We start from the raw sequence: 24032 nt of genomic DNA, 5'->3' as shown, positions 1-24032 counted from the left end.
CCCCCCCCCCACCCCCCCCCCCCCCCCCCCCCCCCCCCCCCCCCCCCCCCCCCCCCCCCCCCCCCCCAAAGAAACTCCAGAGATTGAAGGTTTCTGTTACAACTCAGTTTAGGTGAGCAGCACACATTCTATTAAAACAAATTTTAATGGAATGATTTTCACTCTAGTATCATGGAATTCTATTGTGACTGAAGTTAGCGCAGTAACACTTGTAACCATTGATCCAAATGGTAATTAAATATGGGTATTTCAAACAATCAAAAAGGCTCCGTACCCAGCTACCACACGCAGTCACCTAGTTTTTTAATTAGATTAAAATCTCAAATATCTTGTTAAACAACAAAAGCCAAAAAAACCCCAACCACATAAGAAAACCACAGAAAACCCCAAACATGCGCCTACACTAATTCAAGATCTACTATGCCCCTTAAAATTTCTATAAATCTGCCATACATAATCATCTATTTTGCTTGGTTCAGTACCAATCAATCATTTCAGTAAGCTGACTGAAGCATAAGTTTTCTCATAAAATGTATTAATTACTGGAATCTGGTGTGTGTGTGTGTGAATATTCACTGCATACATCTTTTTCTGTATAGCAGCAACATATTATTACAGAGGGTTTATATCTTCAGTAAAAGCCTCTTTTGAAAGCAATGTGCTATAGCTATGTTCTATTAATTCGCTTTTACTTACATTCATTCTTTTTACATAAAATGGTAACAGGCCAAATTAGACAAAATACTACAACAGTAAAGAAATTGTATGGGCATCTTCTGAGCTGACTACTAATTACATTTTAACTCTCTATTTGCAGCTTGATATAGCACTTCATAAAAACTAAATATTGCATGCTCTAGAAATACAGAAATACCCTATAAATACTATTTGTTTCTGTACTGCTATTGTCTTCGGTATGTATTTCAATCACAATATACAACAGCTCTTTCAGTAACTCTACAGAAAGCATAAAAATTGACTTGTATTTAAAACTCCCACCTTGCTGCAATTTGCTGTAGGTTGCTTTCAGGTTTTTCACATTACATTCATGTATTTGCATTTTAAGTACCTGCACCTTCAATACTGAGAATCTTACTCATTAAAGTACTTTGTAAGTTTGATGTACAAGTTTACTAACATGCCAGTCATTAGTGTGCAGGCATTAGCAGACATCAATGTAAAAATATATATATTTAACCTTTTTAAAATTTGTATGCAAAATATATCATCTGCAAGTATCAAACAAATAACCATCTTAAAATGTTGAGCAAAAAGTAGAAAAAAGTTCTACATCAGCCACTTTGACTCCTATTTATTCCACCTCTCAGTTCTTTGTCATTATGTTAATTTACAGTGTATGTATTACGTTTTTGTACATAAAATAATCATTAAAAGTGCCAAAATATTTCAGCCTTAAGAATTATAGCCTAAGTGGTGCAATACTTCATATCAATATTAAAATTTTAATTTTTTTAACTCAGTTTTTTGGTAGGCAGAGCCAATCTACAACATGTAACCTAACAAGAATCAAAACCCATAATTAATACAACAATACAGATTACAACTACAGTTCTTAGTTGCTTTTGGAATGTATATATATGCATTCACATTGTACATGACAAGTCAACTCACAACATCAAATAGTTGGTTAAAAAGCTCAATAAATGCAGTACGTGTTTACAAAGAAAAAAAAAGCACTGAGCAAGGAAACCATACAGCCGACCTTATTATTAAGCCAGAGTATTTACATGTACAGTCAAGCATTTGAAAGTGATATACAAGTAGATTTACAAGAAATTACAGTCTGTACATACGTTTTGTTTCTGCGTATTATACAGTGAAAAGAAACTACACTAGTATTTCTAAAGAGACTGAACTTGGGTAATTGGCAATGGGACATGGAGCCATCCACTTCTACCAGTGGCCCAGGACCGTGCCAACTGAAGTTAAATCATTTGTCAGAGGGTCAGTAGTTTTTATTAAATAAACTGGTGCTTTCTGTCCACTTTCTGGTGCTTTTGTGAACTGGATATCTATCCACTATCACAAATGGGTACTCCTGTTGGCAGCCACAGTAATGACTGAGTGAGCATAGAGACTGAACAAGCCTCTTAACCCTTGCTAGAGCTCTCTCTAGGGTAGAGTTTGCAGCACTTTGGTGGGGCAGTGGGGTGAAGCTGGCACTGCTGCTGCTGCTCACGCTGTACCTGTTTAGTGGACAAAAATAGGACTTCAGTTTCCAATGCTGTCAGTCTAAAGAGTTTCACAAACACTGAATTCATGTTACAATGAAATTTTCTTTCACAGGCTTAAACACAAAGTATCTCCATTTAAAACAAATATTTATTTGGAGTGGGGAGGATGGGGGGACAGAAATCCTACACAAAGATGAAAGCATTAGCAATGGTTAAAAAACAATGAAAAAAAAAAAAACCCCACACCACGCAACTCTTGAGTGAGATCTTGAAATCTCCTCCTGCAGAAAGAAGGTATCTTTTGAACAATAAAACACAGAAAACTACTGTCAGTATAACTCAGGGTACTGCATTTAAAACCCAAAGTGTGGTGTTAAGTATTACACAGAAAACTATTTCTTTAGGAGGCTCTTGATTTATCTGACATCAAGGGCTTAACCAGAAATAGTTTGCCTCTTTGACACATAGCTTTGATGTATAACTGAAGAGACACTTGAAATACTTGTGTTTTACACTCTTAAAACATAAAATGAATGTGGTAAATAAGAAAATCTGCACTATTAGACAAGTGTGCACACAAAATAATTTGCTTCAAAAAGCAGTTTCCTGTGTTGCACTCCTAAATATGCATCCTCAGAAGACGCATTCTTCGCATTCAAGAAGCCAAAATTCAAAATTGCATTATCATTTCAGAAGGTGGTCTTATCTAGGAATGGATAAAAAGCAATTCAAGGAACAGCAGCTGGTTTTGTCCAAGGTTTCACTCAGAATCGCTAGTAGTGGTTAATTTCAACTCATTCAGTTTATATTTAGTGTATCTGGTACAGATCATAGAATGGTGTGGGTTGGAAAGGACCTTTAAAGGCCATCTAGTCCAGACCCCTGCAATGAGCAGGGGCATCTCCAGCTAGGTCAGGTTGCTCAGAGCCCTGTCCAGCCTGACCTTGAATGTTTCCAGGGGTGAAGAGTGTCTAACACTCTCTGGGTAACCTGTTCCAAGATATACAGATTTCCATTGTTAAGTTCTTTGAACACATTCTGTTTTAAAAGAACACAAAATACCCTGCAACGTCTCAAAATTCTATCAGTTTTCTCCTTTCCCTTTGCTAACATTTTACGAACTACACAAAGCAAACCTCTTCAAATGCTTCAATAAGAATACACGTAACTACACTCCAAGAGTCAAACCCTACATAGTTGAGTAGCCTTTGTTATACTCAGTTTGAAGACAATTAAGAACTACTTAGACAGCGATCCTGGCGGCTGAAGCGAAAAGACGACAGTATCTGTGGAACCACCACAATATTCAGAAGTTACCTGCTGTGTACTGGTAAGTCGCTATAGCAAGGACTCCAAAACCTTTTACCACTACAAAGTCAATACCGCCACCTACGGGTGACGACCAAGTATTGCATTTATTGCCAGATTATTTACAGAAACATTTATACAGAGAATACAAGTCTTGCCTTTACGGCAAATACATATTTACATTCAAGCACATAATCTTCACTTTTCTTTTTTTCCTTCTATTAACATAAAACTCGGCATGAACGTTTTAACTTAAGAACAGTATTACAGAAACCACCCAAATCAAAATGCAATAGTTCTAACCCACACCCCCCCCAAAAAAAAGCAAAAAAAAATAACCAAACTCTGAGAAATATGGGTGCACCAGATTTCTGAAGAAATGACTGAACCAGTTTATTTTGCCATAAAACCCAAAATGAATGTTTCAGAAGGGCTTATCGAAAGACTTACCTGTTCAGTATTAAAAGCCACATCGGAAAGTTATCTCCAACAGTTCTTCTGGAAGCATGCTTTTACGGAAGTTTAGTTTTCAGTGTAGTTGTTCAGTGCTTTAAAACCGCATTGAATATTATTTTTACAGTACATTAGTAGGTGTTGGTGCATATGTAACGTGTCTGAGAAACTAAAATACAAGAGGAACTTCATCATTGCTAGTGAACACTGCCAACAATGCCATCTGTATGGAGTTTTTGGTTTAGAAAGCTCTAATTTAATACTTGACAGAAGATGAAGCGTAATTGTCCAAAGCTATGATATACAGTAGAGAAATCATCCTTAGTAAGTATGCATACATTTAGCAAGTAACTAGTCCTATATGTGCACTCTGCGCCTACAAAGAAAACCAGCAACACTCTCCTGGAGTGCCTTTAAAGGTCCCTTCCAACCCATGAACTTTTAATTAAAAAAATTTTTTAAAAAAAAAAATCAAAAAATTGAAGGGGAAAAGTCTGGAACAACTACAGTTCTTTTCAAAACCTCAAAACAATGAAATAAGCCAGTCAGAAAGTATTTTGGGAAAATATTCCAAAGAGGCATGGGAAAATGACTGTTCTGAAATTTCTCCAAGTAGAACAGTTTTAAGTAATTATATGTAAAAATTGAAATAGTATATAGAATATGTTGGGAGTAGGGCAAGGAAATCACAGTGTTTAGAAATATTTTCCCCCGGAAGTCTCTTTTATATACTTGTTACCCATGAAGAAGTTATTTCTACGTGTAAACTTCAGCAGTTCACATGATCAGATGATGGGCAGTTTATATGCCTCATAATACTGACTTTCCTTCTCAAACATTTTGCATGGACTAAACTCAAAGCAAAGCAGTCCCTCCTCTCCATGTCTGCCTTGTGTCGTAACACAGGGCACACTGCTAAACTAAGTGTTTTGTAGCTGACATGTACAAAGAAGAGAACTGGTTCCCAAGGTCAAAATAAGGATAAATAAATGAGATCACACTATGCTGTGACTATTCAGAAAACATGAACAGTATTTTGTCCTATAGATTTTTATGATAGGTTGATTCCAGTCAATTATTTAAAAGGATGTGTTAAGTATTTATGTCACAGAATTAAAACTGAAATCTCTGTTTTAGTCAATATTCTTTTTTACTGAAAGTAAAAAGTATATTATTCACATATCTTAAGATTATACCTTGTATCAAACGTGGCATCACAACTAACACTAATTTCTACTCTGTATTATCTGCTACAAACAGCAAAGGTGGGCAGAACACTAACAGAATACTCATCTTTAAAAACACCAGTAAATAATTACCTGTAAAATATTTATTATAGAAGTGTTCTCTCACTTCAAACATGAAAATAAGTTATCAAACACATTGCCAATTGGGTCAAAATTTTGTTACCTTTAAACAGCTTCCACTCAGAGTAGACACTGCTCCTGGGCAATGTCTAAAGACAGATAAGGAACTAGAAACATGGTCAAGTTAGACCATAATAATCTTCATGAACATACCTGGGAACCATTGAACAAATGATTTGTCTTTTAAGTCATCTACTTCACAAGGTCGCTTTATGGGAAAGGAAGAAATGCTGCCAGCATTCCAACTGTAGTACCTCGGTTGCAGTATTATTTTCCTTCTACCCAAAACAAGCCTCAGAAAGCAAGAAGAGAGGAAGGGAAGAAAGTATAGATGTAGGAATGTTGTCGTCCTGTTATACTATCTAAAACTCCATCTCCAGAACCTCCTCCTCTGCATCCGTATCTAATGTATCATGAAAAAAGACACTGGGTGGAGTAGGGAGGCACGAATCTATGGCTCCTGTCTGCTAAGTTTCAGCAACCATAGTATTATAATTTTATCCATTACATCACTCGGTTAAGGAAAGGCGATGAAGAAGAAATTAAGTGGGCAAAATCAACAGTTAAGTGGAGGAGGTTTTTCCTAGCTCTAAAATGAGCTCCCAAATATAGGTCTACTCTATTCACAACGTGCAAGTAGACAGTTTACACATTGCTCATACAAAATTGCTTCTGGGGGCAATCCTTCCCCTTGAGGGCACTGTAGTCGCGAACTCATTCTGCATCTCAAAGAAAATGTCACAAAACTTTTAAAACCTTTTAGGGTTCCATTCTTCTAATTCAGGTTAAGAATAGCCCCACTCCATGTCTCAGTGAGAGCGCTGCTGGTTGTGTGAACCAGTTCTCTGATTCTGCAGTTGAAGCTACGTACTGTCTGTCTGGGGTGGAAGGTCAAAAAAGTGCTCGCTAGCAAGGTAACAATGAAATTAACCAAGACATCTTCCACCAGCTTCATTCATATTAATCACTCGCATGAGGCAAAATTTAAAGTTCCACTCATAGCATTCAATTCCAGCCATGACCGTGAAGTTAAGAAGTCCAACTAAACTCAGTCAAGAAGCTGGGAAACTTCCTAGTACTGTCTGACACAGTTATAGTCTGTTCCTCCATTTACACGGGATTCCTGTGAGAATGATTGCATCAGTCTGCTTGGGAACAGGTAAAGAAAGACAAGTCAACATACTGACATACTCTCCAAGTCCTGCAACTATTTTTTTTAATTAAGTTCCCAATTAGGCCAGTATGCTTCCGGTAAAAGGCTTTGTGTAAAATTACTCTTCCATTCAAATGACAGAGGAATAATAAACGTATTTCGAAGAAATACAAATCAAACAGTTACGCAAACGACCACCACCTTGTGTTGTTAAATTAGCCTTGCAACGTTAACTTTTTCCTTGCATGTCTTTTGCACCCAATTATATTTACAGCTTTCATGTGTTACCATGACTTAATCAGCATTTGACAGAAAGGAGAGAGTCTATTTCTACTGTGAAATTCCTAGCATATTAAACAATCAGAACATAAATTCTCCTTTCTCCATTTCTGTTCAGCAGTCTGATAATGGAGTTACTTAGCAACAGATGAAGCAACTGAACTGTGTTGCCTGATCTACATTTCACTGTAAAGTAACACTCACAAAGGCATTATTTAGCTGCTGGTTGTGTCTGTAGAGATGTATTTTTGAAGTATAAAATCCGTTAGTCTGAGACAAGCCTACATGAAAACCTAGCCATCAGGTAACATCTATAACAGACTACGCATTTTGAAATTAATGGGAACTGCCTGTAAGAGTCACAGGATTTTGAGCACCTCCAAAAACAGAAGACACAAGAAAATACAAAACACACAGACTTGATTTACAGTATTTACACAGAAGGTACAAAAGTTGTTTAAAAACATGGGGGTGGCGAGAGAGGGAAGGGGTCTTCCTCCTATAGCAGGCGGACAATCAATGAACTTCAAATACACAAAACCAAGCCCCCGTATGTCAAGTACACCTCTCTTGCCACAGAATATTTTGATTGCAGAGAATGAATACTAACTTATATTGAAAACAAACACACACTTCCCCAAACCATCTTCTTCACCAAAAGAGTAGGAAGCAAGATGTGCCACAGCAAATATTAACAGTGGTTTTATTTTATTTAAGGCAGTCTTAAAAACAAAAGTAACCCACCTGACAAACCCAACACTGGATTACCATTTGCCACCAGCCATTACTCCCTTTTAAGCTAACTCTGCAGCATTAAACAAACCCTATCTTTTCTTCTTTGGGAAGCTGAAAATTTTTATTTTACAACTAAATGAGAATTTCTTACAAGTTGTCTTGGTTCATCACACGAAGTTACACTTCCAGTAAGATTTGAAAATCTCTTGCCCGAGCAAGGGGAAAGCACATCAGTTTCTGCAGCTTTGTCATCCAATGGAATTATTCAAGTGTTATTTTATTCTAAAGATTCAACACCCTGGAGTTCATAACAGCTTTACAACTTATTTAATGTTTACATTTCTAGATCAAGACTTAAAAAGCTGAATTTGGACTTAAGTTTGCTGCAAGTTTATTTTTGCCTGAAAAATTAAGATTGGGCAGTGGCATTAAGTAAAATTAGACAAATAAATTTAGACATTTAAAAAAACCCAAACACACTGATGAAAAATTACAGAGTTAGTTTTGATGTCACCTAACAGACTTTCAGAAGTGACAAAATAATTAAGTTTCCTATTCATTTGAGAGTACATATTTTTGTCTTATTTCCAATGAAAAATTCAAGTTCCGCTTCCAATAATGAAGGCAACCAAATAAAGTGCAAGTGAAGATAATCCTTCCTGAATGCCTTAAGAACAAGAAGATACTTCCTATGTCCTGTTTCAACTGAGAACTTAGATTTCATTACAGATAATAAAACCACAGGCTTTTAAGTGCTAACAATTGTAACATCAACTTCTTTGGTGACATTTCAGACTACAAAGAGAATACAAACTTCAGCGGCAAGAAGTGTGAGATGTATCTGTAAGGAAGGTCAAATTAACACCCTAACCACATATTTTTCAATGATCATGCACTTACGTAGGTCTTTTTACATACAATAATGTTTATATACAATCAAGCAATCTTTAATGTATGATTTTGCAAAGTTTGAATATGCACAAGTTTTTCCTCTTTGATTCACAGATAAGTAATACTTTTAATTTTTGCAGGAGAATGCCTTCCTTCCAGGTTTCTCAGAATTTTCATTTCTCTTTCCTTTTTTTTTTTCTTTTTTTTTTTTTTAATTAAAAGATTGTCATGTATTAATGATAAATGTTACAAAGATTAGTTTTGACAGTACTCAAGATTTTGTTTTGATATGGGAGGAGGGGGGACACTTTCTTCTGCTTCTGCATTTGAACTACTCTGGGATCTCAGTTTTGGCCGTTACCTCCTATTCTCAGCTTCCTGTAATTCTGGTCGAAACCAATAAATGGTGTTTGGGTGTGTGTCGTCCCCCCCCAAATAGAAACTGTTCTCAAATGAACCATCCTAGGCATTACTATCTGTTTGTATTTAAGACAAATAGCAAATGACTCTGAATACAAGGTATGCTATTTTCTTATAAAAACAATTAATTTGTTCCAGTTCAGCTTTTTCAAACTGAAGGTTACAACCCTGACATTAGCTGATAGTTAAGAATTCAACTGCAAGCAGCTTTTTCAACTTCCTTGCAAGAAAAAAACAAACCAAAACAAAAAAGCACCATTGCTTTACTATACCATTTAGTATATACTGGCTTTTGACATTAGAAACCATCATTTCAGAGACTGCTTATAATTGGGACACAAGACAGTTTTATTACTCCTCAACAACTGCCTTCTAATAGCACAGGCACGCTAATCTACTGCATGTAGATGAGAAAGTGACATCTTTCAAGAGGATTATCAGAGTGCATTATTTGTAATCAAGAAACTAACCTCCAAAAATCTTTTCGTTTGCCTACGTTTGCACTTTTTACTGGAGAAAAGTGTACTGGTATCAACAAAAGAAACATTCTTTATGGATGAAGCATTTTCCTACACAAATCAGGCACATCCCAAACAATTACACCTGGAATATCACGTTGAAACCAAAAGTTAATATGTATCTGGAACAGCATTAGCTTAACTTGTACTTCGAGTCCTCCTCTGAGCTACCTCTGCAAAATCAGAAGTTTTCACAGCGAGAGAACATTTTTAAGCAATTCACTGCCAAAAAATGGCTATTCAGAAGAAAGTTTTAAACAGATAAAAAACACAAGAAAAAACTTTAATGAAAATGCTGTGGGAAAAAAAAAATCATACCATGTACTTACTAATTTGTTTTCTTGCATGTATATTCTTTGCAACTTCAGACAGCCTTTAGCTATAATCATCATTCCTTCATCTGAGATCTTGTAACATTGCCCAAAATGAATGTCTTTCAATTCTCTGCATTTTGAACCCAGCTGCAATTAATGAAATCAAAGCAAGTACTTAAGAATAAAGGGGGAAAAAAACACTAGGATTTGACTGAACTGGAGAACTGTGTTTTTCCTGCTTCACCACCACCCCTTAAAAATTATCTTTCTTTACAGGTTTTTTTAAGCACTATACACAAACAAGAAAGATCATAATTACATACATGGCAAAATGAAGTTGCTAACTACAATCAAAAAAACGGAGCCAAAAGCAGCACATTAGAACTAAGTTATTTACTGGGCAATATTTAAGTATCTAACAATGCCTGTACACGACACTGTTGACAGCATATTTAATTTAACATAACTACTTCACCCTAAATGCTCCTTTAACACAAGGGAGACAGTTGATAAAACCTTCATGCATGCCTGAAAAGATCTCAGTCATCTTTGTCTTTCATGACGCAAAAAAAAAAAAAAAAAAAAAAAGTTACTTAAATACTGGTTCCAAATAGCAACTAAGCTCAGGAACACTCCATCAGCCAGAGGCAAAGCAGGATGTCAAACTAGATAGTCCATCATAAAGAGATCATTTAATCCCTCAATATTAAAAAAAAAAAATAAAATAGTGCAGCCTCTAGAGAACAGCCTTTACTGCACCAAGAAAGTATGTCCATAAACCAATTTTTAAAGTAGAAGAGGTGATCTGATTTTAATTAAGTACTAGAAGAGGGTACCTTCTTCCATGTCCCTTTTCGCACTTAGTAAGAAACTGATAGATACTGATTTCACAAAAGAAATTTGTGGAATGGATGGTTACCTGCTTTAGGCCTTCATCAGTGAGTCTGTCTTGATTGCCTACATGCACTTTCTGAAGGAGAGGACACTGAGAGGCAACTGCAATAATAGAGGTGTCAGAAAGCTGTTTACATCTGTAGGCCGTATACCTTAGGAGTCCAGGACATTTAATTGCTAATATGCATACTCCTCTATCAGACACATTGCGACAGTCAGAAATATTGATTTCAGTAATATTCTGGCTTCTTGATGCTATCTTCTCCAACAGCTCATCAGTGACCTGCAAAGAAAACCCAAATATTAAAATTTAACAATTTTCAGAAATATATTTTATTTCATTAGCACCAAAACTGCTATTTGTAAGATGCATTTCCATAAGCTATGGGGAGAATGAAAAGATTTGTTTTCCAAGATAAGAACATAGTGCTATAATCAGTTTTACAGTTATCTTCAAAGAATTCTGTTCCAACACTTGGAGAGAATAATAGTCAGTGGTCCTTTTCATATTTTAGGCAAAGATCTCTCCATCCTTTAGAAGAAAATTATATGCTTGCCCTTCTATAGCAGCACTGTACTTATGTTCCTAAGGTAGAATTTACAGAGAAATAAGTGATTTATATGTCTCTAAAATACAACAGGTTTTTACTTAAGCTTTGGTAATCATCCAAAACCAAGTGCCAGCAGACAATGTGATGCAGGTAACAATGGGCTTCTTAACAATGGAAAACAGTCACACAAGGTAGCAGTGAATCAAAGGGACGAGAAGGAAAAAAAAAGTCAATTAAACCCCCAAAATTTCCTCCGGCTATTTGCTCAGTTTTAAAACTGAATACTTGGGTATTTTATGTGTTAGTCTATGAAAGACCATTAAATCTGATACACGCACTATTTTGCCAGACCTACTTTGAAGAAAAAAGGTTGTCCACTTTGTGTAGACATCATAGCTAGCTAACATGCCAACAATTTTAAAAGCAGCCAGTCCTACAAAGCACATAAAGCACATAAGATAATCTTCATGCTAAAGCTTGTAAGTTAAAACAAAACAAACAAAACCAAAGCAGGTAAGGCACAATGCATAGAACTCTCTCACTTTAAAAGTTCGGTTTCAAAAACCCTGAAATGACATATGATGAAAGTCTTTCTAACAACTGTTCAGCAATACTTATCCATCATATAGCATAGATGCAATTTAGCTTTAAGCCTGGAGAAGGCAAAAGAAGGATATGAAACCCTTTTGTTTTTCTCTTACATAGCTGAGAAACAAACACTTTCTTTGCTGCATTCAATCTGTTTTCCTTCCACTGTAGCAATTCAAATCCTTTCTCTCACTATTTCATCAGGCAGCTGTTAGCTAAAAGAACATGACAAACTGCAAACCTCCCACCCACCCCAAAATAACCAAAACCCACAAACAATGCATAAACAAACACTAACCTGCACACCCCCATGCCCTGCCTAAAGAAAATCCTAACAGTAACCAAAAAAAACAAACCCTCAAACGACCAAACCTCCTGCACACATGGATAAGGACAACGTCCGTGCTTAATATTGGTTTAGGAACTCAGTAAAAAATTGGCAATATAGGTTTCTCAGGGCAATGCCACAACTGATAAACATACCTAGTAGGCAAAACCACTAAAAAGCTTTGTAGTAGAAATAGTGCTACACCTTAAGACAGTAGAGAAGAAAGACTTCCTTGACACATAGAACCTACACCTACCTACTGCTCTGGAGTCACTTAAGAAAAATCAGACAATCTTAGAGAGCATATTTCTGAACCACCATAGAAAAGCTAACTGGTAACTCTAGAAGCAAGAGAACTTCCATGATTTCTTATGAACTGGTGATCTGAAAATAATATCCCATTGTCCTGGTTTCAGCTGGTATAGTTATTTTGTCTTCAGTGTTTTGAATTTAATGTTAGAATAATGTTGATAACACACTGATGCTTCAGTTAGGGTAAGCACTGCTTAGCAGCAACTCAAGGACTTTCCAGTTTCCCATGCTCTGCCAGCGAGCAGGGGCACAAGAAGCCGGGACAGAGCAGAGCCAGGGCAGCTGACCCAAACCAGCCAAAGAGATACTGTATACCATAGGGCATCGTGCTCAGTATATAAATTGGGGGGTACTGTCCAGGGCCAGCTTATCACTGTTCGGGACCTGGCTGGGCACCAGTCAGCAGGCAGTGAGCAATTGCATCGCACATCACTTGTTTTTTCCCTTCTCTTTGGATTTTACTCCTCTTCCCCTTCTCCCTCCTTTTCCATATTATTATCATTTATTTTGTTTCAATTATTAAGTTGTTCTTATCTCAGTCCCCAAGTTTTACCTTTTTCCTGATTCTCCTCTGCATCCTGCTGGGGGCAGGGGCATGCAGTAAGCCAGCAGCTATATGGTAGTTGCCAACTGGGGTTAAACCACAACACCCATGTACATTCTTTATGTCTAACATAGGTGAGTTCATGTTGCTGCTTCTTCAAATGGGACCCTCTGGTGGTTGTAACCCTGCACCTTATTTTCATGAAACTCTCAAGAAATTGTTTCAAACACCTCTGTAACTAAGTTACAAGAAAGCTAAAGGGGGCAGCCAAAAAACACCGTCTTTAAAGTTTTCCAAGGAAGAAAATTACCCTTAACAATCTAAGGCTAGGCTCTGAAGGATCTCACTGAATGGAATCCATGAATCCCAGCCACATTTAATTCTAGGATCAGCTAAAGGCCTTCTAGAATCAGCTAGATGCCTCAGACTGTCGACATAATGTGTCTTCTGATCAGCAGAAGCCGCATCAGCTGAAGAAAAATTAAAGTTAAATTTAGTTTAGTTTAAACAAATTAGTTAAAACAAACAGAACAAGCACCAGTTAGGTGACCATTCTTCAAACCAGAGCATCCTCAGAAAAGTTCAGGTACGTCTTTCAGTTTGTATGAGATCTGATAGTTCTTATGAATGGAACTACCACTACCTGATGCAGGGGTGACACAGGTAATGCACTGTTGGCAAGGCCTCAAGGACAAGAGTCCAAGCACTGTTAGCCTGATGAAGAGAGACATGTTAGAACTTGTAGGGCATAAGCCCTGGGAACAAAGGAACAAGTTAACAGCAGGCTCTTGAGATGACAACTGGATGGACAAAGAGGGACATACAGCAGGACAAGGGAACTTTGTTATTCATGAAAGTCAAGTAGGAATAAAACCTCCTAATCTTAGAATAGAGATTGTTGCTAAGATAAAATAGACTAATCAGTACCTATTGTTTAAATGATGTGTCTTAGAAGATAACCAATTGGTGTAGTTCACACTTAAGATTTAACCAATCAGTGTGTAACATGTAGAAGGTAGAAACTTATATAAATGTAAAAGAATCACTAATAAATCGACATCTTGCTTGCATCAAACAGCACTTATCCACACATTGTTTAACAACTGATCTCAGTCAAAAGAAGCTACAGTTAAAGTTCATCTAAGGGTCCATACATTTTCAGTGTCTAAGCGAAAAATCGCTGAGTCCACAGACATCACCATTTTATGGGTTTCTTCTGTTCACCTTTGGTCAAGAGTATACATTCTGAGAACATATTCTGAGACATCAAAACATAATTTTTCTGCAATGATACCTTCATACCTGTTGACGACTACTGAGATCCAGTTGTTTCCAAAACTGAAAATCTAAACACAGGTCCCGCCAGTATTTACAGACTAATGATGCTGAAAGGCAACGCTCATTCAGGGATAAACTGGAAAATATCTGTAAAGAAAGGAAGAAAAATATTGTTTGTCAGATACTTTAGAAACAGAAATATTTTATTACTAAACTGTCTTGTAAAAGACAGGAAAGCATTAGCATGTCTTGCAATACACAGTTCTAGAACTTGCCCCTGACTCAATTAGTCAAGGACAGTAACGAAAACATCTACACCTCACAAGAGCTGACAATATTAGTAAGTCACAGTAGCACAACCAACAGCAGTATGTATCCTACTTAAGCACTCATTCCTTGGACCAAGTTTCAAATATGTCTCTGAGATGGCATACCTAAACCATTACAAATATTAGCTTAATGCTATTCACAAGCTATTTAAAAGGTGTTTTCATTCCTCTTCTGATTCAGGTAGGAAAACTTTTCCTTCTATTACTTAACTGAATTGTAAGGAAGAGACACAAAGGTACTAATACATCAGTCTTGTGGGAAGGGGGCATGGGATGGTGGAGCAGATCAGCACAGCAAAACAGTGTCATACATGGAAACCAGACACAGAATTAGCATTTTATATCCCAAGGTTTTGAGCACTATAGTGACATGCGGAATTAGACTCTGTAACTCAAAAGTTATAAAGTAGGTATGTTTATTGCGCGCAGATGCACAGGGGATCGCTCCTCCACAAGCATGCATGCCCAAAGTGACAAACCATCTCACATTTATACAATAAAACAAATGAATATTCAATTAACGCCTATACATATTCGTTACCTAAACCCGCTTACTCTGCTTCGTATGTTAATTAGCTTATCAGTCCTTTGCCTGGAATGTGGTGGTCTTGCAGGTTTGTAGGTGATTCATGTCCTTGTGACCATCTGATCTTCTCCAGCAAGAAGCCTTAGCACTCCCTCCCTCTAGATAACATTGGAATGTCTCTCATCCTTTTCTCATCCTTTTTATAAATAGCCCCTTTGTCAGAGGAAGAAGGGTAGGCGTCTCCTCAAAGCTGTGTGGCTATGTGACCAGACACCACACCTATGACCAGTCACCATACCCACATTCCTTGAGCAGACATACACAATCACGATCGATGTCCATTGTCCCCATTTCACACTATTTCTCCTTATCAATAGCAGCCTGCAAAAAAGAATAAACTGCACTTTCATGGCAGGCTAGTAAATCGTTGCTACATTTATTACAGTCAGCCCTTCCTCAGAAGTGATGTTGTTTATTAATAAATATAAAAAGAAGGTCTATCAAGAGTTACATATGAAGGTATCCTGTAACCACAAATGAACTTTAATCCACATATTATCCTAACATGAGACAATGGAGTCACAGCATTAAGATACCTACACAGGAATACAGAGTGCAAAACATGAAACAGTCCTCCCACTCAACTAATGAGGGCATCAAGTACCAAGAGAATCACAACAGCCAATCTTCAGGCATTGTGCTCAGGAAAATCTGAAAATACTGGGAGAGCGTCTATGGGAAAGCACTGAGGTCTAGAAAATGTAAAAACATTCAAAGAAAAGACTAGGACTGTTTAACCAAGGAAAAGGGACGGCAAAGGCAGTAAACAAACTAGAGAGAACACCACTCATCTTTGTGGTGGGCAGGACAGTCTCAAAAATTGTTAGTCTAAGGATAATGAAGCATTGTAATAAAATACCTGGTAACCCACAGTTTCCACCAGTGGGTGGTCTTCAGAACAGACTAGACAATCAAGTGTCAGCAATAACAACCATTACCGTCCCCCTGTTCTAGGAGATGGCTTAGCTTAGCAGTTTTGAGTATGTATATCCAGATAAGATCCCTTGGAGAAGGGAAGTTAGTTGACTATTCCTCAAGGATCTGCAAAATAATCAAACTCACCACCCTCTGTAAACGCTTACAATATTTATTGCTCTCATCTTCTTCTAGCTGCGAAAAAACTCAAAATTTCTTATGTAAGACTCCTTGCAATGCTGAAGGACTGCGCATGAACCCTGTTTTCCTGCAGGTCTTTGCCTGACCACTACCAAGAGTCAACGGGTGGTTCTTATTAGGGAATCAGTTGAACACCGGCAGACAGAAGTGTGGATGAATCAATCAAAGCCTGCTTCCCCCCTGCAGTTCTTCATACTGGTGAATACATGCACAGAGCAAGGACGTGGCTGTGGTGTGTACCCAAAAAACACCATCACTCCCTGTCAAGCAGGGAAAAAGCACCAAACAGTAAGTAGTAATTTGACATCTGACATTCCTACTGAAAAGGGTAATTCTAAGCATAGAAAAAGATGATTCTCTGCAATTCTGTTATTAGAAGTAGGAAATTTTAGTTCCTACTACCAGTATGAAACAGGAGACCAAACCTTTTAACAGTTACAAAAACCTCGGAAGAGAACAACGCAATACTAACCAAGTTATGCTTAGACAGGCATCAGACTGATGCCAGTTAATGCTAAGGAGGGATGTCAAGGCTGGCATTATAAAATACTTTAATCTTTGCTACAGAGGGAAATAAATATGCTCATTTGTGGAAATACCACCTTCACTTTGAAAAACAAAAGATATAAGTTCTTAAAACAAGAACATGGCAAACATTGAATAGGGAAGACTGCTGCTAATCCAGCTGCCACTGTCAATATGAAAGACCTTAAAGAATTTTTGTTCCAACTACCATCCTACCAAGCCTCTGTCTCCTGACTAGGTCAGAAAAAAAAAAAATCACAGTGCAATTATAACATTTATATCCAGTCTTTTCAGGTGTAAGTTTATTAAAAATAAATACCAGCATTCAGAAGCCAGAAGACAAAACCAAAGGCCTAGCTCTGGTCTATCAAACCCACTTCATATTGCTCAGAAAATCTTAAAGCAAGTGCTAGTAGCACAGTGATAGCAACACTGTATTTAATATTATCAAAATCAAACAGGTAAGTTATTACGGGAACACAAGCAAACGTGAGTTATTACAGCAAGGGAAGAATGAGAAAAATAAGTAAAAAACGCTGAGTAAAGATGCAAGAAAAGGAGCCAGTAGTGCCTCAAATAATAATAATGTATTTATGAAAACCTTAAGTTAAATAAATACACACATGCTTATCTTCCCCACATAGTGCATTAGCTCTAAGCTAAAACTGACAGGGTCTCTGCTGCAGAGCAGCATATGTTCACACTTCATAAAAATAAACACAGCAAATAGAGAAAGAAGAAATCAAAAAAGAACCTTCTGTTTTGAAGCAAGTTCAAGCACACCTCGAACACACCTGGTAAGGACATCCCCCTTGTGTTAAAAAAATAATAAATAAATAAAAATCCCAACTCCTCACATAACCTCAGAGACAGGAAACCACCGTTGCCAAGACTTGAATGTTCTCACACTGCGTCATTTTCCAAGTCTCTTACCTAAATTCCTCTCGCATCAAATTAATCTTATTATTTCTTTTTATTTGACAAAGGACAATAACATAGTCATGGAATCATAAAGAGTGCACCTCAGCCTTCTTTCATAATAGAAGCGGCATTCAGTTTGAACAGAATCTTCCAACTACCATCACAGACCATGTTTCCATGACCTCTAGCTCTCCTTTGATGCCTCTCTGATTTGCCTGTGGGTTTTTTTAAGGAGACCCCAGTGCCCACAACCTAATGCAGTACCCTACCAGAGGCTTTAAAAGCACCGAGCAAAGCAGAGAACTTCCTTTCCACAGTTCTTGTTAATACAGCCCAAAAGGAAATCTGAAGCGCTTCAATAGGAATTGTAAATTCACTCAGTCTGCAGTCCACTTTATACCAGTTAACTTTTTTGATTAAACAGCAGCACTGCAAAGAGGTAACTGGTAAAACATGAAGATTTATTTCTGTTTTCCAGAAATAAATAGCGGTGAAATTGCACTAGGCATAGATTTGTAATATATAGCACAAAAATTTTGGAAACTTAAGTGATATACAGCACAAGATTTTGTAATCTTCCACACTGCATGCTTACAAGCAGCTCCCTGGTTTTTTTTTTTCATTCACACGTCTGGGTCACAGTCAAGTTGACCATCTATATAATTCCTTAGATCTTCTCCTCAGATTTTAAAGGTTATGGATTTAGTCAAAGTTAGTCACCCTCATCTACAAAGATTAACGATGAAATTCTGTCCACTGTAAAACACTTTCCTGATATGTGTTTCAGTGACCAAATGAAAAGCAAAACAACCTGTAAGATTGATCTGTGGAACCACAGTTCTTTTATCCCCCAAAACTGAGACCTCTTTCCCAGCCAGGGGAACAGGATCAACTGCCACACTGCACTATGAACTTCCCGACTCAGTAGGGCCCCTCCAATGATCTGCAGGCCAAGTTCAGTCTGACAAACTCTTCCATCCAGCCCAGTATCCTTCACTCAGGGGAGACTTAACAACAGAACAGCACCTAAGCAGCCTGTGGCAGCCAACTTTAAGTGGCCACCTATTACTTAGCAGTTCCTGTAATGTTTCTTTTTGTTGCCTCCAGCCCACATACAGACACAGGTGACAGCTGCTCCTACACTAGCACCACTTCATCAGGAGGTCACAGAGGTGGGACTCAAGGGAAGGAAACAAAAAACCTGCACAGGATCTGGCTCCTGAGACTTTCAAGGATGGAATCTCTTGTCCTTGTAGTAAGGTTTATGTCTCTGCTACCTACTCTGAAAAGTTTAGTAAAATCTTTGTGTATATTTGCTCCCACCCACTCATAATAAAATGGCACCTTTGGAGAAAGGATTACATTTGGGATATTTTCTGTATCAAAACCCAGCATATGAATGCCTTTAGGCACCCGTATAATACAGTTAAAAAGATGCCTGGTCAGAAATCATGAGTTAAAAGACCCATAAAAGATCAGGATGCTATGGAAGCAGCAAAAAACCAAACCCCCCAAAACCCCCCAACCAACCAACCTAATCCATAAGTCTAGCTAAGGATTGGAGGGCAAATGGGGGTGGTGTGGTGTGATGTAAAAAAAACCCAAAAAACAAAAAACAAACAAACAACCCAAAACTAAAAAAAAAAAACAAAACCAAAAAACCAACAAACCAACCCACAACAGGTGAGTATGTTGGTTCCAGCTGCTGGAACTAAGGGCAGGCTTTTTCAAAAACACTGCAGAAGGAGCTGGACTACAGCGAGACTAATGAGGCAAAACCATTGGGACAGGTGGGGAACATCAAAAAAACCCAACCTGGAAAGTACAGATACAAATGAAGTACTGTATCAGTATAAAATAGAAGGCCATATGGAAAAAACACATTTAAACTAGTTCACAGGTGTGATGGGCATGACAAACCTTAGATGTTGAAAGAACTGGTTTATGGCAGAGTTATATACTGATATTTTTGAAAAAGTGAAACCAAGTACTAAAGTAATCATGGAAAAGTACCCATATCATTGATCAGAAGAAGCATTTATGCCATACTAACCAAGTCAGTCCACTTTCAAAACCTACAACAACAGAATATGGAAAAAAAAAATTACCTTACAGGAGTAGTAGCAAATGGATGGATTGTGTTTTAGAAGAACTACAAGACAAAGTTTCAGTTCTGCAATCACAGAAGAGATTAATGCAGATATGATAGTTCATGAATTTTAGATTGGAATAGTGCATCTGTGAAACATGATGTACCTTTATTAACACAGTCATGCATACCTAAAAAAAACCACCACCAAACCACTGAAAACCTGACGGAATTAATTTTATGTGCAAGACAGACAAGTAGATTACTATTTAACAGAAGAGTGAAGGAGGTACTTTCTACGCGGGGGTTGTACAATTAGCAGTATACTAAGCACAACAGGACAAATCACCTGTCTCATGCTCCTCCGTTATCACACCCCACTTTAAGTTTTGCCATCTGTCTCTGGAGTAAACTGCTGTAATGCTGAAACCCTATTCCCCAGAATTTAAAGACGCAGTTGCATGTAACTATGGAAAACATCACAGGCTTCAGTTCCAGCCAGATACCTTTATAGCTAAGGTTTAGCTGAAGTCAGTGTACTAACTAGATTAACTGTAGCTTAAAAATGGAAAGTGGTTCTCAAAAGAGAACGGTATTAAAGGAACCAAAAGACAGCAAAAGCGACAGGAAACAAAGCAAGACTGTTCTTTGGAAACATGGAATAAGAGGTTATAAACGCATGTACTTCGAAAAGGCTACAAATACTCGGGCTGAAGGTGAAACCGGTAAAGCCAAAATTGACCCAAAATAGAAATACTTTTTTTTTTTTTTTCTTTTTCCAATCAACACTGAGAACTTGTCTCTGCAGTTCTGACCTAGACAGAAGCACTAAATGCAGCAACAGTCCCCCTTGCCCCCACCGCCCACCAGTGGCATGGTTAAGAAGCCACCTGCGAAGGGCTGGTCACCAAGCTAAGAGGTGCGAGCCACACCACTTACGGGGCATCTTCTGCCTTAGCTGTGTCTTCACCTCGGGTCAATGACTCGTTTACAACAGCAAGCCAAAACTAAGGGGGGCAAAAACGACCCAAGACACCAAAACACCCCCACAGCCCCGATTACCACCGCCCCGACGCCGGGCGGGCTCGGCACCCCGCTGCCCGACGCCGCGCTGCCCCCGGCCCAGCGGCCGCCGCAGGGGGCGGTGTGGGAGGCGGCGACGGGCTGCCGCGGGCTGGGGCGGGGCCGCTCTTCAGGGCAGCGCCCGCCGCCTCCCCCCGGCTCCCGTGCCCCACCGAGCCCGCCCATGTACGCCGGCGGCCTCCGCGGGGGCTGGTCCAGGCCCAGCCCCGGGCCTCCGCGCAGCCCTCCCTCCCCCGCCACGGGGAACAGGCCCGCCCACGCCCCCCGCCCCGACCCACCTTAAGGAGGATAGAGGGCGGCAGCTGGTTGATGTCCGGGGCCGGTGGCGGCAGCGGCTCTCGGCAACAGTCGCAGGGGGGCTCCAGCGGCAGCTCGCAGCCCGCCTCGCCGCCCCTCTCCTTCTCTTTCTCGCCTTCCTCCGGCGCGGCGGGCGGCGGCGGCGGCGAGACAGGCTGCCCCCCGCCGCCGCTGTCCCCGGCGGCGCCGCGGCCCGGCGCGCTCCCACCGCCTGCCGCGCAGCTGTCGGCGGCGGGCAGGGCACAGAGCTGCGGCTCCCCCGGGCACTGGCAAGCGGCTGCCTCGGACTCCGCCGCGGCTCCGCAGCGCGGTTGCTTGCAGGGTGGAGAGGCGGGCAGGCCGGCCCCCTTGCGCTTGCACACCATCTCGGAGGCGACCTCGACGGGCAACCTGGCCTGCCCCAGGAGGCCCCGCACCGGCGAGGGCAGCAGGCCCGAGAGGAAGAGGCGCTGGCAGCGGCCCCGCGGCTCCCAGGCGGCGGGCGGAAGGCGGAGAAGGCGGCGGGCGGCGCGCTGCTCGGCGGCGGCGAGGGCGGCGTAGGGCGGCGGTGGCAGCAGCGGGTCCCCGGAGGGCAGGGGCTGCTCCTGGGCGGGCGGGCTGGCGCTGTGCACGATGAAGCAGAGCATGCAGGGCCCGCGCAGGAAGCAGCTCCGGCTGCGCGGCGACACCTTCCCCCCCCGGCGGCAGCGGCGGTCCCGGCTCAGGCTGCTTGCCTCCCTGGAGAGCAGGTGGCCCATATAGGAGGGCAGCAGAAGCGCAAGGGCCCGTGCGGTGTCACCTGCGGGAGGCGGCGGTGGGCGCTGTCATGCTGCTGGCGGGGGCGGAAGGTGGCGGGGGGGCGGACGGGACGGGACAGCACGGGACACGGCAGGACGCGGCGGCGCGGCTGGTTCCGGGACGCGGCGCCGGGAGGGAGAAGCTTCCGCTACCGCCGCCCTGACCTCCCCCGGGGGAGGCGAGGGGGCGGCGCTCCGCGGCCTGGTGGCCGCCCGCCGGTACTGCCGCCAGCGGCCGGGCCGGGAGCCGCGACTGCGGCGGCAGAGGCGGCCCCGGCGGCCTCCCCTCGGAGCGGCGGCAGGCAGGCGCGGCGTCGCCGGTGAGGATTACGCCGGCTGGCGCAGGCCGCCGCCCCGTCTGCGCTAGCGGCCTTTGTGGGCCAGAGGGACTGTGTACGCGTGGTGCTTGGGCTCACCGTATGTTACAGATGTATAGAGTGCGTGTGCGAGCATATAGTGTATATCTGCACGTGTCATTATATATATAATACGTAGCTGCACAGTTTTGAACACCTGAAATAAGCGTTATTTTGGCCACAGTTTGTAGGGAAAGGTGACGGGGCTCCTGTTTGCCGCTGTCAGATGGCACACATGCACAGGGCTGGGTGTTGGCAATGGCAGGCTAACACGAATTCAACTCGGAGGCCACCAGCATTTCTCCCATTTTTTTCTGTCAATGCCACCCTCTGGCCGACCCGCTCCAGCAGATACCTGGTTTCTGCTGGTTGAAGACATTGTCCAGCCAGAAACGGGGCCCGCGTGGGGCCTCTGTCCCTGTATGCCCTGCTCCTGGGGATGCTCGCTGCAGGTGCCCAGGATGTATAAATTCGCAAGTGTGGCCCATAATGTTTTAATTAAGGTTCTTCTCAATGCCTAGCAAAATTCGTTTGCATGTTTCAGTACTCAGTTCTAAATTATTGATGTAAATTGACTTAAATACAGAGGTCTAAATACACGTGGAATTTTTTCTTTAGTAAAAGGTGTTTGGAGAGGGAGAAGGCAAGTTATAGTTACAGTATATATGGTGCAATACTACTATTAAATAACAAAGGGCACCAGAAGAAATGCACACTGTTATATACTGTGAAGCCTTTTGCCCAGGAACAAGTTATGTTAGGATTAAAATAGCTGTGATGCTATTATTTTTTGTTTGTTACCTGTATTATTAGTCTTCAGCAGCTCAGTAAAAACGTTTGCTATGAAAAAAAAACTTAACATACTGTTGGATAGAAGTAGAATAATAGAATATTTTGTCTGAATTTATAACTCACTGAGATCCATCAATAGAAACTGCAGAAAAATTTGGCAAGGTCTTTTTCTCCCTCAGATTTTAAAAATACGTTTCAATAAGAGCAAACAGAGACAGCATTTAAAGATGAAAGTCAAGCCTTCACATCGAACAACATTCAGAATAAATGCTTGCAATGTCAAATATTCAAAATAAATCTCATCTTTAAATCTGTCTGTGCAGCTTCTGAATAGTCATTGTGGCATGGTCTTACTTACATCAGCACATGCTAGTACTTCCTGCAGAAATGCTGGCAAGGGAGCCTGACATCTGTGTGTCACTTTCATGTCTAATACTCTGATATATATTGCCCGTTATTTTAAGATATACACACACCACATATACATGGACCTCACATATGGAATTCTTCCCATTCCCCTAGTATTTATCTTGACATGATCAATCTCTTCTGCCTCCTTTTGACTTGTACAGAACATAGACAAGGACACATCTCACCTAATCTTCTCTTTCTGAAGCAATTTCAGATCATTTTCCTATCTAATTCTTGTTATTTTTCTTGTGAAAACTAAAGCTTAATCCTTGAATTTGGTCTCTGGGACATTGTGGGGGGGGGTGGTGGGTGCTATGGGGATTGCAGAATGGAAGAAAGAAAGATAAGACAATAAACGGTCAGTTTTCGTATGCTACTCATTCCTTTAGTGCTCTGTTATTTAGATGGTAACAATATATTGACCCTAAAGATAACAGCAGAGCTGTTCCACCTGCAGTTTTATTGGCAGATATTAGAACTGTAAATATCTGCAGAACAACTTCTGCTGGTTTGGTGTAAAGTATGTGATTTGTCTGCTCCAGCATGAGGTAAGAGAAAGTAGTTTTAGCTGTCCACTGAGCAGGGGTGAGAAACTGAGGCAATAATCATAATAATGACAAAAT

General features: G+C 40.5%; 1 protein-coding gene across 1 annotated transcript in view; it reads right to left on the bottom strand.

Moving 5' to 3' along the window:
• FBXL17 (F-box and leucine rich repeat protein 17) overlaps window positions 1–23248 on the bottom strand; it is a 252591-nt gene extending 229343 nt beyond the window's left edge. Inside the window, exons 1-4 of the mRNA XM_037373398.1 lie at window positions 21056–23248; window positions 14153–14275; window positions 10553–10810; window positions 9645–9780 (exon numbers count right to left, since the gene is read on the bottom strand). Of these exons, the coding sequence (XP_037229295.1) occupies window positions 9645–9780; window positions 10553–10810; window positions 14153–14275; window positions 21056–21811 (1273 nt within the window). The 5' untranslated portion in view covers window positions 21812–23248. The remainder of the gene's footprint in view (window positions 1–9644; window positions 9781–10552; window positions 10811–14152; window positions 14276–21055) is intronic.
• Window positions 23249–24032: the final 784 nt, after the last annotated feature.

This window comes from Falco rusticolus, chromosome Z (genome assembly GCF_015220075.1).
Source record: "Falco rusticolus isolate bFalRus1 chromosome Z, bFalRus1.pri, whole genome shotgun sequence".
In the NCBI taxonomy this organism is placed as follows: domain Eukaryota; kingdom Metazoa; phylum Chordata; class Aves; order Falconiformes; family Falconidae; genus Falco; species Falco rusticolus.
The sequence above is the reverse complement of the archived record's forward strand: the minus strand, read 5'-3'. Positions and strand labels throughout refer to the sequence as shown.